This window comes from Lytechinus variegatus, chromosome 14 (assembly GCF_018143015.1).
Source record: "Lytechinus variegatus isolate NC3 chromosome 14, Lvar_3.0, whole genome shotgun sequence".
NCBI lineage: Eukaryota > Metazoa > Echinodermata > Echinoidea > Temnopleuroida > Toxopneustidae > Lytechinus > Lytechinus variegatus.
This window is the reverse complement of record NC_054753.1, coordinates 3,154,464-3,168,744: the sequence shown is the minus strand read 5'-3', so window position 1 is coordinate 3,168,744 and position 14,281 is coordinate 3,154,464. Positions and strand designations below refer to the sequence as shown.

Here is a 14,281-nt window from a genome sequence, read left to right as displayed (position 1 = left end):
ACCTGTTTGACCTTCTTGAAATGACTGGTATCTTAGGTTTGAGTTTCATGTTATCCCAGATTGATCAGCTCGTGAAGTAAAACAAGATTAACAAATATTAAAGATCTGGGGCCCACAACACAAAGCTTAACAATCATCGTAGAACGTTTGTGACCTACCACCCCAAAACCATCAATAAGTCGATAGGTAAGGTTCTCTGTCCATAGACAAAATAGTAATATAGTCTATAATCCAAACATTACAAAGTCAGCTTACATGAAAGAGCAATTCTCCTTCTTCATACTGTGAAAATTTGAAGTCTTGAAGTTGAATAAAAGAAAAGATACAAGGGTCTCTTGGACACTACTTTTGCAGACTGCTTGGCCGTTTCATTGAGATTACACAGTATGCACATCTCATGCCTGAATGAACCCCAAACTTAAACCCTTGTTTCCTCTTTATTTTTAAGCTCTTCATGAATTTCCTCTGCATTCATTCAAGTACTTGTCATGGTTATTGTTGGTCAACTTTAACATATTTTATATCATTTTAAAGCTTAGGGAATGAATTTTCAAGCTCAATGAAATACTCGTATTCATTTTGGTTGACTTCTTGTTGATTTTGGGGTAGCAGGTCACATTTGTAAACGATTGATTGCACTGACCACAATCAATCGTGAAAATCAAACATACAATTAATTGCTAACTTTTGTGTTACACGAGCCAGATGTACAAAATGGTTTATAATTTCAAGGAATTGGTACAGTGACTTACTATTTTCTGGTTACCCCTTTAAGAAGATCAAGTCTGTTCGTCTAATTAACTAAATCAATAAAGTTTGGGTAATTTCATGAAACAAGCATTTTCTTTGTTTGTTCAACCCCTATTTTCCTTCATTCTTACATCACTTCACTGCTCAATCCATGACTTGAGAGCATTACAAATTTTAATAAGAGCCAGTCGACAGACACAAATTATTTCAAGAAGGTCTAACAGGTTTGACATAAAAATTTCAGGGACTTGCCATGGTGTAAAGTGAAATGCATTTTTCTCATAATCACTGGACTTTGGTATCAGGATCAATGATCTTTGATAAAGAACATACCTTGGTATATCTCCCTTGGCAACCCTAAGGCATGCTACATCGGCAACGCGAGCTAGGAGAGAAGACTTTCCGCTCCCTGGTCCACCAAGAAGAATGAGAGCACTGCATTTCTCTTTGTCCATGATATATGATTCAATCTGCAAAAAAAATATTGATATGTAGATAATCAAAAATGGCGAGTCAACCTTTCATAGGGAAACTGAAGTTTTTGTGTTGCTGTCTGAGGTAATGCCAAACAAGCAGAGCTGACAACCTGAAAAAGAACATTTTAGTATTTTTAAAATTGAAAATCAGTATTTCGGTGAGGAAATTAGTATTTTCAAAAAATACCATAGGACAACACAAAGCTGAAACTTTAGTACATTCAGTACTAAATATCGGTATTTTTCTCACTTTTCAGTACTAAATACTGAAATCAGTACTACTTGGCAGCTCTGAACAAGTGATCATATCATCATCATCAGTCCAAAGTTCCTTGCAGCAATCGTCCTTACCCCCTCCCTTCTACCTTGCCTGATTCAGTGCATCTCCCATTCTCATCCCAACCCTCCTACTCTCCTACTCCTCCACTTGCCTCCACCATGTCTTCTTTGACCATCCCCCCTCCCTCCAAAGTGCCCACCTTGAACTCAAAAGCCCTTCTTAAGACATGACCGTCATCCATCCTCAACATGTGCCCATACCAATGCACCCCACTTGCCTTCACCGACCAGTCCACCGCTTCTTCCAAACCAAACACCTGCATAAAGTCATCTGTCGTCTTCCTATCAATCAACTTCACACCACCATAACACTAGGGAGTTTTCGATTTGCACGTCGACTAGTGGACTGCGACGAAAGTACGTCATAATAGTCTGCTTTGTGTTGATGGTATACAAAGTCAGTCGAGCACATGATTGGAAGACACTGAGCATGTGCAAGCCATTCCTGACACGTCAACTTCATGATGACAGTGGATTTTGCTCAGATCATGCTCATTCGAGATGTAGTAAACGAACAATCAAATCCTTGCCCATTGATTGAAGCCACGTGGTGATTTATTCCAGCGGTTCTGTATACCGTAAACACAAAGCAGACTACGATGACGCACTTTCGTCGCAGTCCACTAGTCGACGTGCAAATCGAAAAACTCGCTACTATTTTGAAGTTAGTTTTCTGTTCAGTTCTCACCAACCTTTTCTAAGATATCCTTCCGTCCTAGGAGGATGCTGCTTCTGCTCTTCATGAAGGATTCATGAGCTTCCTTGTCCTGTTCATAGGGATCTAACTGTCTACTCTCATCAAGGGGATACTGTTCTCCGATAGCCTTCTTGAAGAAATCAAACACCTGCAATAATAGTTTAAACATAGTTAAAGGTCAGTTGTGGTAACGATATCAAAATGAGTTTGTAAAGAATCCAATAAAATGACCACAAAGTGTCTGTCTATATAAATAAGAAATATGTGCCAAAGGATTCTGGAAGAAATTGTGTAATTGCTGAGAAATCAGCAAATAAGCATAGGAATCGGGTCAAGCATCGGGCCCGACATTCAAAGCACTAATTATGCACTGTCCCATGTGCGCTTATCTGTGTTGGTGATCTTCGGTGTGAACATTTTTCAGCGTAGATTTCAAGATTTCACAAAGTTCAGTTTATTTAACTATACCAGATCTAGATCCTCGATGATATACTGACAATTAAGCCTTGTTTTACAGACTTTCAAATGAAATCAGTGTTTTCTGCAACTACTGGCATTTCTCTTTAAACATAGTTAAAACATGATGTTATGCATACTCATGACAATTTTAATACAGTGTTTGTGTAATTCATTCAACATAGTGTAATACAAAATGAATATTCAGCAAGCAGTTTGCATCACTGTGTTGTGCATATTTAACTATTTTGTAAAAGATATGCAAAAATTTAATTTAATTCAATTCAATTCATATAGTTATTACTTTCTTTATTCATCCAATTTGAATGAGATTTTCAGCATTATGCTTGTTCGATTTTTCTCTTCTTATTCACATCACCATTTTGCTCGGGTGGAATTTACCTTTTAGGATATTATTCTTATAATTTTCATTATTATCCTTATTATTAACATCGTCAACTTCATCCTCCTCCTCATTATCATCACCATCAAAAATCATCATCATTAGCACCATCATCGACATCATCACACTCATCAACATTATCATCACCATCATCATCACCATCATAATCATGATCGTCAACATCATCATCACCACCACCACCACCATTTTCATTATCATCATCATCATCATCATTATCATTGTCATCATCATCAACATCATCAATAACATAATCATCATCACCATCACCATCATCATCATCACCATCATCAATAAATCATCATCATTAATATATGATACTTTGCTCACCTTGACCTTGAATTCGTCCAGATCTCCAAGATCGACCTTACCAGTATCAATATCGATCCCATTGTATGAACATGAATACTTGAAGACTCTATCGAACTAGAAATATTAAAGGAGAAATACCTCATGTAGATCATGAATATGGTTTATCATATATTAATGGAAAGGATATGAACATTATTATTGTCATTCTAAATTTTAGAAAATAACAGTCAAATATATTTCTGTACATGAGCGTGACCCCAAAAAATGTTTAAAGGGGTGTTTTTTCAGTTTTGGAAGCAGGCTGTGATGCACTCGTTAAGGGTATTAAAATGATTTTCAAGAATAAGGGTGGTTTTGAAAAACTTGTCAATGGTCAATCGCAGGGTCAAACTTAGTTAGGGTATGTTTCTTTTCCAAAGCCTTTTTTAAAGACTAGCCAAACGAGTTTGGGAGCTGTTTTTTCCCTGGGGTCATATTCTAGCGACTTGTTTAGGGGCCAAAAAGTGTAAATAATGAATATTTTACATACACAGAAAAAACTCGTTTAGGGGGTGTCTGGAAATAATTTGGTCACGCATGTGTAAAGCAATATATTTTACAGGCCTAAAAATTATAAGTAAAGATATAGTAAGTAGATCTGATCGTTATTTATTTACAATTGACAAAGTATTGTATCCTTACAAAAGTTGGTCTTTTCATTATCTTGCATAATGATACTGCTCAGCAAATGTTATTATTTTCATTTGCATGATTACAAAATATATTCTTAAAGGGATTACAACATTAACGGCCTATACGTTCAAGAAAAAAATGAAGACATCCTGTTTGGTACTATCATTTCCATATTTATTGGTCAATTAAAGATTTGTACATATAGCATCATGCAAAGGTTAAAATATAGACCTAAATTTCGTGTAAAGGTCTTAAAGTGGTTGATACACGTATTCTTAGTCTTTGGTGACAAAGAATTTCTTCCATATATTTTTTTATTTTAGCGGTCTACTAGTCTGGAAGATATTGCACAAGTGCATCAGTCGGTGACCGCCCGCTGCGACTTGCCAACAGTATGTACTCAGTAAATGAAGAGGCTTTAATAGGAGGAAATTATATATTATTTGTTTACAAATTTTTGGCATTACTCCTATTTGTTTTAACATCAGTAAGCTCGATCTGAAATGAAAATCGTAAGTAAGAAAAAATTGGAACCAGTGGGATTCGAACCTGCCATCTACTGCTTTCCAGGCAGCGACTTAACCTCCAAGTTATTCTGGTTCATGGCTAAGCCACGATGAACTGGAATTCAAATACCCTCAATCATCTTCTTTCTGACTCATTAGTATCCGGATGCCGTCTGCCGTGAACAATAGATAGTAAATGAAGAGGCTTACTGATCTTAAATCAAATGCCAAAAATTTACAAACAAAAGTATATACTCAGATATCATAGTTAAGCTTTAGGAAAGAAATCTGTTGCAACTTACCCCAAATCTATTCTGCAGCATCTCCTTGAGCATCTTGAGTTTATGGGTTGCTATGGGGTTGCTATCAACAAATTCCTGTTTATATTTCTCAGGTATCTCACTGATGAAAGACTCATCTCTCAAGGCAAACAGGGCTAATGTATAATGTAATTAACAAGAAAAAAACAGATTTATTATCATGAGGTGTCAAAACTTCATATCTTAAAATCTAAGAATTTTGAGAGGCAGCTCACAGAAAGCTCCATCATACATGTAGAAATATGGTGGCAACATCATTTTGTCTGAAAACGTCTCCTTATTCCTATCAAGCATTCTCTCTTGGCAAAAAGGATGTTCTTATCTTTTTAGCACACGTTGGTATTAGATGCGCGCAGGTCATAAATTTACGCACTCAGCATAGGTTGTATAGAGAGAAAAGATAGGAAGAGATAAGAAAGTTTTTGGAATACCGCCCCCCCCAGGATTTGAACTTACAGTTTGGATTTTCTTTGCGATAGGCACCATGCATGATCTCCATCTCTGTGATCGACAAGCCATGAATCCAACGATAATCGCTCACCACACTCGATGGAACTTCCTCTAAACCTGGGATCCATCCGCATCTTTCACTGTCGTCAGAAAATAACAGGAAAATAGATTGGAATAGCAAGTGAAACATGGAAGTACAGGTAGCATCAACTTCATTTCTGGCTAGTAATGCAGACTGATTTTGAGGGAGGTGGTTTGCCGGGATTGTTGGCTCCCTCAAAACAAAGATTTGCAATTGATTTAATCAATCTTAGACACCGTTCTCATTACACTTTCTAAAACTGATTTACTGGAACCCAGTTCTGGAAACTATTTTGAAAGAGCCCATTGCTAGCGTTCCCATTTGATTATGCGAAAGTGGTTTTCAAACCCACTTGGCGTAAAGTGGTCTTGTTGCTATGGGAACACTCTCAGTTGGTGACATGCTTCGCGCAAAATTTGAAACTGCAGCATCGGCATTCCACACACAGCGTGTGGAGTAGCACGCTCAAAATGTGAGATTATTTCCTGAAGAATGGTTGTGTCCTCACTCACGCTAAAACCAGTTTAACGAGGAAAAGTGGTCTTCAAAACTACATCGCAAGGTGGCTTTGTAAACCGATTTGGAAGATCACTTCAAAGACCGTTTCAACCTTTCTCATTACACGTTAAACTAGTTTCCAGTAAACTAGTTTAAGAATGGTAATGAGAACAGTGTCTTAATTGTTGGAAATCCAAAGGTACATTTATTTAGATGTATATTCAAAGATATTAATTTTCTCCAGAACCAGGCCCAAGCATTGGTCAGTGTTTTGACCAACTGTCATACCCCTTCGTGTTTTTGTGCTTAGAAAGGCCAGTAGTAAGCGCCTTATAAATGTTATGTATTATTTACAAAGGGACAGTGTACACCTACATGTAGATGGCCTAAGATTATCTTCAATAGATGAAATCGATTGGATTGATCACAGCTTTTTTTGTGAGAAAGGGTCCAGGTCTACTGCATGATTGTTCATGAACACTACATACTTTGTTGAGATTATTCCTAGGATGTTCTTAAATACTTTCAGCACCCTAAAATTGCAACAACAAAAACGGAAAAAACATCAAACAATTGCTATAGATTTGAATCAAACTTGGAGACTTATAATAAAACCTCGATGGTTTTCAACTAATGTAATTTTCATTGATTACTCATAAAATAAGATGAAGATGGGTTAATTACCTGGTCATATTAAGAAAGAAAGGCATGATGTTTTCTTGATAGCATCTATCGATCTCGCTCAGACATGTCCTAAGAGTCTCTTCAGTTGTAGTATCTTTCGGTACTCCCTACGAAATAACAAACAATATCATCAAGTTTACCGTAGATCTAAAAGCACATGTTCACATATGTTGGGACATATGTATGTAACAAACATTTGGATATACAGTATGATAGTAACGATGGTTAAGCATTGCACTTTATAGTCATTTATGTTCTGACAATTTGTCTTATATCACAATCAGATTAAAGAATTCTTAAAAGTCAGATATCTCCTGCAATTAACAAGATCAACATCCAAGGAATAAATTGCAACCCCTGCTAGAAATCTTTTTAACATCTTGATATATCGAGAGATAGAGAAGCCTGTGACAGCTACACAAGTTAAACTTCACAGGTTTTCAATTTAGGTATATTGAGGGCAAGATAACTTAAGGCCACCGCACATCTTACCATTGGCTGTGGAAGCCAAAAAATTTAGGGGTGTCTACCTGAATTTTTGGGATGGACACGGGTAAAAAATTTTGCAAGCGCCCTCAAAAAAGGTTATCAACCTAAATTTTAGGAGTTGCTAACAAAAAATTTTTGACAAGCAAAAACAAAAACAAAAAAAAAAAAAAAAACCTCATCAACGTACATTTAAGGGGGGGACAACACACGTTTCAGGGGGGTCCACGTGAATTTAGGGGGGACGCAGAAAAAAATTGACAAGCAAAAAAAAAAAAAAAAAAAACGACGACCCGACTGGTCGTCGACTGGCTTGCGACTGAGTGAGGGGAGATGTGACGTCACAGTGCTTGTCAGCTTCAGAGTCGCAGACCAGTCAGAGACAAGTCGCAAGGAAAATTGGAAGGATTTGACATGTTGAATCCTTATGACTGGATCGCAAGCTCAATCCAACCTCCAGCCAATCAGACAGTAGAGTTGCATAATGCGGGTCGTAAGGTGTGCGGTGGCCTTTAAGAGACATCATTTTATTCCACCACAATTGGGAAAATTGAATAAGGGTACAAAGATAAACAAGGCCAGTTAATGGGATATTAAGGCCAATTAATAGAGCAACCCAAGGTCATATCCATGAATAGCCTTGGATTATGTTAAGCCATGCTATAAGTATTTTTACCAAAACTAAGTCATTTTCATTAAATTTCAGTTCCAATAATATCTTGCATCAATTTACTTTTCTACATGTATCATGGCATTTATTATTTGAAAAAAGAAACAGTAAGATATGCAATTCTACGGTCAGAAAATACCTTAACGAACATCAAACGATTTCATACCACCTATTGCTATGCATAAAAATTGTTAGGCAGTCGTAAAGGTATTTGTGACCATAGCATAAGGAATTTCTTACCCATCTCAGATCACATTCTACAAGATGTAACCTCCTCTTCTCACACCACTCTCGTAAGTCAGGAAACACCTGTCAGTCACAAGATACGACTCAGTCTGTAACGTTGCTTTCAATCTACCATACTTTAAATTCGTTTGCAAAGGCAGGATTGTGAACAATCATCGGAAGCGCACTTCTATTGAGTACTTCATTATGCTTCGGGGGGGGGGGGGACATGTTACGTGTTGACCAAGGAGAAGTCAAGTTGGCAAGGGTTTTTGATAGGCCTAGTTTTTGAATGAGAATTATGGGTATGTTGCCATTTCAATCCAACTGGAAACACGTTCAAACTTACATCTTATACATTCTCAATTACAAGTAGTTCTTGAAATAAAATGAACAATTACTTTAGCAAAATTATCATACACAATAAAGGTAAATGCATCTGATTAAAAGGGGTAAGAGTCATGTGTTTTTAGTCTTCTTGAGCACTTACAGTGTAAAAACAAGACATTTTACCAACGACATGTTTTTAAAAGACGGCTGCGCTCAAAGTATTTGATATACAAAAATAACATTCTATATTAAATGTCCTTAAGAAATATCTAATAATCATCCAAACTGTTAAAGCCTGCTTGTCAGTACTGGCATCATCATGCCCTTTGTACATGTTGTAAAATCAAACATCATGTTTATTCCTTTCATTACCTTTAAACTATTGTATATATACGTTTTTGATAAAGCTTCATAAATGACTGTGCTCTTATTTTTTACCTCTTTGACCAAGACATCCCGCTCTGAATGAAAGTCACGGAATGTGGATGACACAAATACTCTTACAGTCTTCCAGCCCGATCGTCTGATGGTGACCCGATTCTGTCGACCCCTCGACTCGATGGTTTTCTCTACGGATTCCCATTGCTGACTGACCTCATAAGGGTAACTCCGAGAAGATCCGCATCCCATGATAACATGCACTGTCTATGCCTGTTTCTGTAGTTTTTGCATGGGTCCTGTAAAAGAAATTACAGGTCTACTCTAATTACTGTTGTCCAATACAATAAGTTTGAGACATGCACCATAGCATACATGTAGGCATTTTCCAAAATATGGCATTGAAATTCCTCATAAGGGGGAAGTGACTTCGGCTGGAAATATCGCCGTTGAGATCGCACATGTTCCATCTATTGCAAAAAAAATCTGCAATGGCCGCTGTGGGGAGCCCTCTGTGAGTCCTCTACACGCTTCCAAATATGGCACTATCTTACCTCCAGCGAAGTTTGTGCAGGCTCCACTCCACTACTGCTTCACCTACCCGAACTTCAGGACGGTGAACCAGTTCGGATATACCGAGTGACAAAGGTGGGATTAAATGATGGTTTATTGTAAAAATTATAGAAAAAAATATAACGAGAAAGCAAAATAGCTTTATTTCTTACTATTCACCCTTATTTGACTCCCGTGTCCATCCTCCGGTTATCCTCAAAATTGGTGATTTGGGGGCAATATCTTTTTCCTCGCACGTATTATTCACAGCTGATTTCAAAACATCGCATGGGATTTCAAAACATTGGATGCGAGTGATGCGACCGATCGCATATTGGCCCCAAATCACCAATTTTGAGGATAACCGGAGGATGGACACTCGCTATATCCGAACTGGTTCACCTGGTCCCGAAGTTCGGGTAGGCGAAGCGTAGTGTAGCAGAGCCTGCACAAACTTCACCCGAGGTAGGCACTATCCCAAACATCGGACATATCACCAGCAGCCGATTGAATAGGAAATGCCTGCTGTTGACGCGCGCGTCCTTGTTTTTAGAACAAAGTCACACACAGCTATGCAAAGACGTCCAAAGTTCATTTCTATTTCAAAATTATTGATAGTTATGATTAAAATCAGCATTTGCGCAGCTAAAATAAGTTATTTTATCAACAATTAAACATTTTTGGGGTTTAGAGCGCAATTTAAATTGCCGAAATTGATTGTGGCGCACAACTCTGCCTGTCCAATATTTGGAAACTGCGTCCGATTTTCGGCAAAAAACAAGCTTCTGCCTTTTTTTTCTAGTAATATTTCCATTTACCATAATTCTATTAATTTCATTAATATAACATTACTGATGTGCTCGTCCGTAACATTGGAGAAGAACAATAGGAAACAAGATGGTGGCATAAATATCAGGCGAGTCTTCCCCGACTTTTCATATTTTTCTCATTATTTTCATTGTCTACTGGATTCTATTTCTTGTTTAAAAATAAAATTGATGGCATACATGTAGAAATGTCGGAAATGAAGTTGTGTCCCATTTACAGGATTTAGGGCTAGATCTTTTAGAAGGAAAGTAGAAATCTTGGGTGCGAAAGTTTGAGGTTTTTAAAAATGTTTAAAAATTCCTCGAAACAGACGGCTGCCAGCTGTCCAACTTAACGTTACTGTTTCTAGGCTTAAATGATTTTTACTCTCTAGAAAAAAAGAAGCCTCCTCCTGGCTAACGTTAGGCAAAACCAACAACCTGTGTTTAGGCTAAAACTTTAGGTATGTTGCAAAAGCGCCCTCTAGGTACATTCTGAATGAGGCATTGGGTGTGGTAGCTAGAATTGCAGGGCAACTGTGGGGGCATTGTTTTGTATTGTGTTTGCATGTGCAAGGAAAGGTTATTCCCCATGGCATCACTTTATTTACGTAGTTGAATGTTTATGGCAGCTGTCTAGACTTGAAAAAAAATCTCACTTGGTGATCTTGCGACTCTGTTTGCTACTGGAACTTTGGCCTTGCTTTCAATCTCTTGTTATTCACATTTACAGGTATCATCCCACTCTGAAAGGTATTCATTCCGATAGAGCAACATTTTAACTATATTGTGGTGAAATTTGAATGAAATCTACTGACGCTAAGTGTGTTTTTTATGTCCGTTTCGGCGGCGTCTGTTATTTTTGGGAGTGTGGTTGGGCACTTTCATATGTCAACGTATACGCATAGTTGTTTTCTATTAGTGCACCTTGGTCCCATTTAAGATCACAACTTTTGTCTTAAAAAACAAAGGAATACATAAGAATTGAATAAGCGATTTATACGACCTTAAAACTATAACTTTCTTATTTCTGGGTCTATTGAGATAAATGAGATGTGTCAAATCAAAGGTCTTGATCACCCATGGTTTCAAATCATCTCGTGTGTGAAGGATTCATATGCACCTGGTACACGCGAATGTTTCACACCTTTTTAGCTCAAATAAATCTATGACTTTACATCATAGCTACGAATTCTAATTGTGCTATGACACTTACCAAACCATATGGATCGTTTGTTGACTTCTCTTTGCTGGTTTTTTAATAAAGTAAAAGCATTTTTTCGTGATCTTAACGTAGATGCCTCTGGATCAGAGTGGATATCAATTTTTGCCTAAAGAGGGCGCGCGATACTATTCACAAGCTGGTTTGTTTACGGTTCTGCAGCTTGTATTGCTAGCTGCATTCTAGGCGATCAGCATTATTTTCTTGCTTGTTCAATCCACTTTCATCATCTTGTCAAAAGATGGCGTACTTTACCTATAAGTAATATACATGAGATGGAACCTGTTGATTTTTGGTACAATTTCCTATTATTCGCCGACGACTTGAATCGAGAATGTTCCATAGGCAAAACTGAATTCCGATTGTTGTTTGCGTAATTTCCACCGCAGTATTAAGGATAACTAAGGACGGATTGAACCGTGCTGACCGGTATGATTGCATCTTGAAAGGACAGGGCAAGCGCAACTAGTTGGAACTGAGCTGAAGCTAGCGGTTTGTTTTTGGTGAAGATTTGTTTATATGCCATTTTGATTAGAGTTACGGCAAACTATACCATAATTATCCCTTTTTCATATTAAAAAGCTGCACATGAAAAATATTTCACATAAGTATACATTATTATTGGTAATAATTTTATTATGTGAGAAGTGAGATTTTTATTAATAGAGAAAATGGCGACAATAGTCAAATATGACTAATCGCCACTCAAACCAATATAAGCAGAAGAAGAACGGTTGATATTTGGAGGTAAGCGATAAAAACAGTTTTATAAATAATTCCTTTTTAAAATGAAGTTAAAATACGAATGGACAATTACAAGAGTCATAGTGGAGAAATATTGAAAAGTTTGGCGTGTTTTATTCCCTCACATTCGTGTGATGAATGAAAACGTCAAAGTCCACTATAAAATCACATGCGTTGTGCGAGGTTAGTATTACTAACCTCGCATGTTGTGTGAGTGGGTCTTGATGAGCTCTAAATGATGCCATGAACTTCAAAGTCAAACTTTGACTTTGAAAAAGAGAAAGACAAAGTTATGAAGAAAACACCTTATTTCTGAATTTTATTTTTCGCAACACACCTACTGTGTTGAATTGAAACAAACAATAATCAAGTGTGTAGACTTACTTACATATATATGTAATGTTAGTGCTACTGATGTTAATCATGACTCATGACTTCACTCAACGTCTCAACTCAAGTTCGAGTCCAGTCCCTGTCGGTTTTTTGGCAAAACCATACATACAATACTACATGTGGGACTGTTACAAATTTTCCATGCAAATGAATTTTATGTTGATAACGAACAAAAACACAAACACTTACGAGGAAACAAAGTCGAGGAACACGATACTTCTTATATTCAAATAATGGCACCCAAATAATCAAGTTGTTTAAATAAAATTATGAAATGAAAAGTATGTCATAATCCCCGAAATAAGAAACTCAACCAGCCGTGAGTTGGATCCGTTGTCTGGAGACGCCAAATAAACAACCAGTGTTAGTCTGCAAGCATAGACCCTTATTGTAACTTCGATCAACAAGCTGCGCCGAGTGTCGAGTCGAGTCACACAAGAAGAGCACTTAGCGTGTGTGAGGGTGTGGGTGTGTGTTTTGAGTTTTGTCAGACGTGTATCAATTTAAATCAATTTGTCAGACGTGTATCAATTGAAATCAATTTGTCAGACGTATCTATGAAAATTTAAGCTATTGCATGGGGCAATTTACACTATATAAAGTTAATTTGTTTAGATATTTAGGCGCTATATGTATTATTATTAGATATGGATTTGTTGATGATAATCTCTGTTCGTACTATAAACGGGAAACGGAAACATATATGAACTTTCATACAGCGATTTGAATAAGATGAAATAAAGGACTTGAATTGACGTGATATATTTGTTGGTTTGTCAGGCAATACAAGTATAATAAAAAGTTTAATACTATTATCTTTATGGTAAAATATATATTATTCATATTCAGAAAGAATGGGGTATTAACAACCATTGACGCTATACATAAACTTATTTTAGAATATAAGGATCAAGAAAAGAAAATAGCTATTAAAATGGGGAAATTATAGCGGCACTTGCAAAAATGGGAAACAGTAAAATTATGACGGGTCACGGCATTGGGGGGCACCATCAAAAAATTTTGAGTCACCTAGTGCCGTGCGAATCGCGCTCAGTTGCCAGGCATACCGACCCACAAGAGACATTTTAAGGATTGTGCCATTAACGACTATGTATCTAACTGATCAAATAATGCGAGCGCAAAGCACAAGCTGAAATTTTTGTATATGTTGGCCCCAAACAAGGACATTTTTACCCTTTTTACACACGCTAAGATATCTTTAACCCCGTACTATAGGTGGGGCTAAAGACTATATAATACGAATCAATTAAGAGTATACATATCTCACCATATTCATCTAATGCGAGTGCCAAGCGCTTGCTGATTTTGTAAGAATTATATCTAAACACAGGTAGCACTTGTAGTCATTGTAATAATGATTAACATGCATACGCATCTCACCAATCAAATATTGCGAACGCGAAGCGGGAGCTGAAATTTAGGAAATTAAGACCTGAAGAGGGGCATTCTAAGGCTTGTTTGTAGGAATTCACTAAGACCACATGTATTTCACTAACCAAATGATGTGAGCGCGAAACGCGATCTGAAAATAGGGATATTTTGAGGACTATTTTTAAGGAATCCATTAAGAGTATACATATCTCACCATATAGTCATCTAATGCGAGTGCCAAGCGTTTGCTGATTTTTTAGAAACACATGAATCACTTTTGTAGTCATTGTAATTATGATTATCATATATACGAATCTCACTAATGAAATATTGCGGGCGCGAAGAGCGAGCTGAAAATATAGGAAATTCAGACCTGAAGAGAGGCATTCTAAGGCTTGTTTGTATGAATTCACTAACACC

General features: G+C 37.1%; 1 protein-coding gene across 1 annotated transcript in view; it reads right to left on the bottom strand.

The window, feature by feature from the left end:
• LOC121427455 (telomerase protein component 1-like) overlaps positions 1–12,704 on the bottom strand; it is a 41,505-nt gene extending 28,801 nt beyond the window's left edge. Inside the window, exons 1-9 of the mRNA XM_041623854.1 lie at positions 12,659–12,704; positions 8,813–9,051; positions 8,060–8,128; positions 6,664–6,770; positions 5,406–5,539; positions 4,932–5,065; positions 3,470–3,565; positions 2,258–2,410; positions 1,084–1,220 (exon numbers count right to left, since the gene is read on the bottom strand). Coding sequence (XP_041479788.1) covers positions 1,084–1,220; positions 2,258–2,410; positions 3,470–3,565; positions 4,932–5,065; positions 5,406–5,539; positions 6,664–6,770; positions 8,060–8,128; positions 8,813–9,004 — 1,022 coding nt within the window. The 5' untranslated portion in view covers positions 9,005–9,051; positions 12,659–12,704. The remainder of the gene's footprint in view (positions 1–1,083; positions 1,221–2,257; positions 2,411–3,469; positions 3,566–4,931; positions 5,066–5,405; positions 5,540–6,663; positions 6,771–8,059; positions 8,129–8,812; positions 9,052–12,658) is intronic.
• Between the last annotated feature and the right edge of the window lie 1,577 nt (positions 12,705–14,281).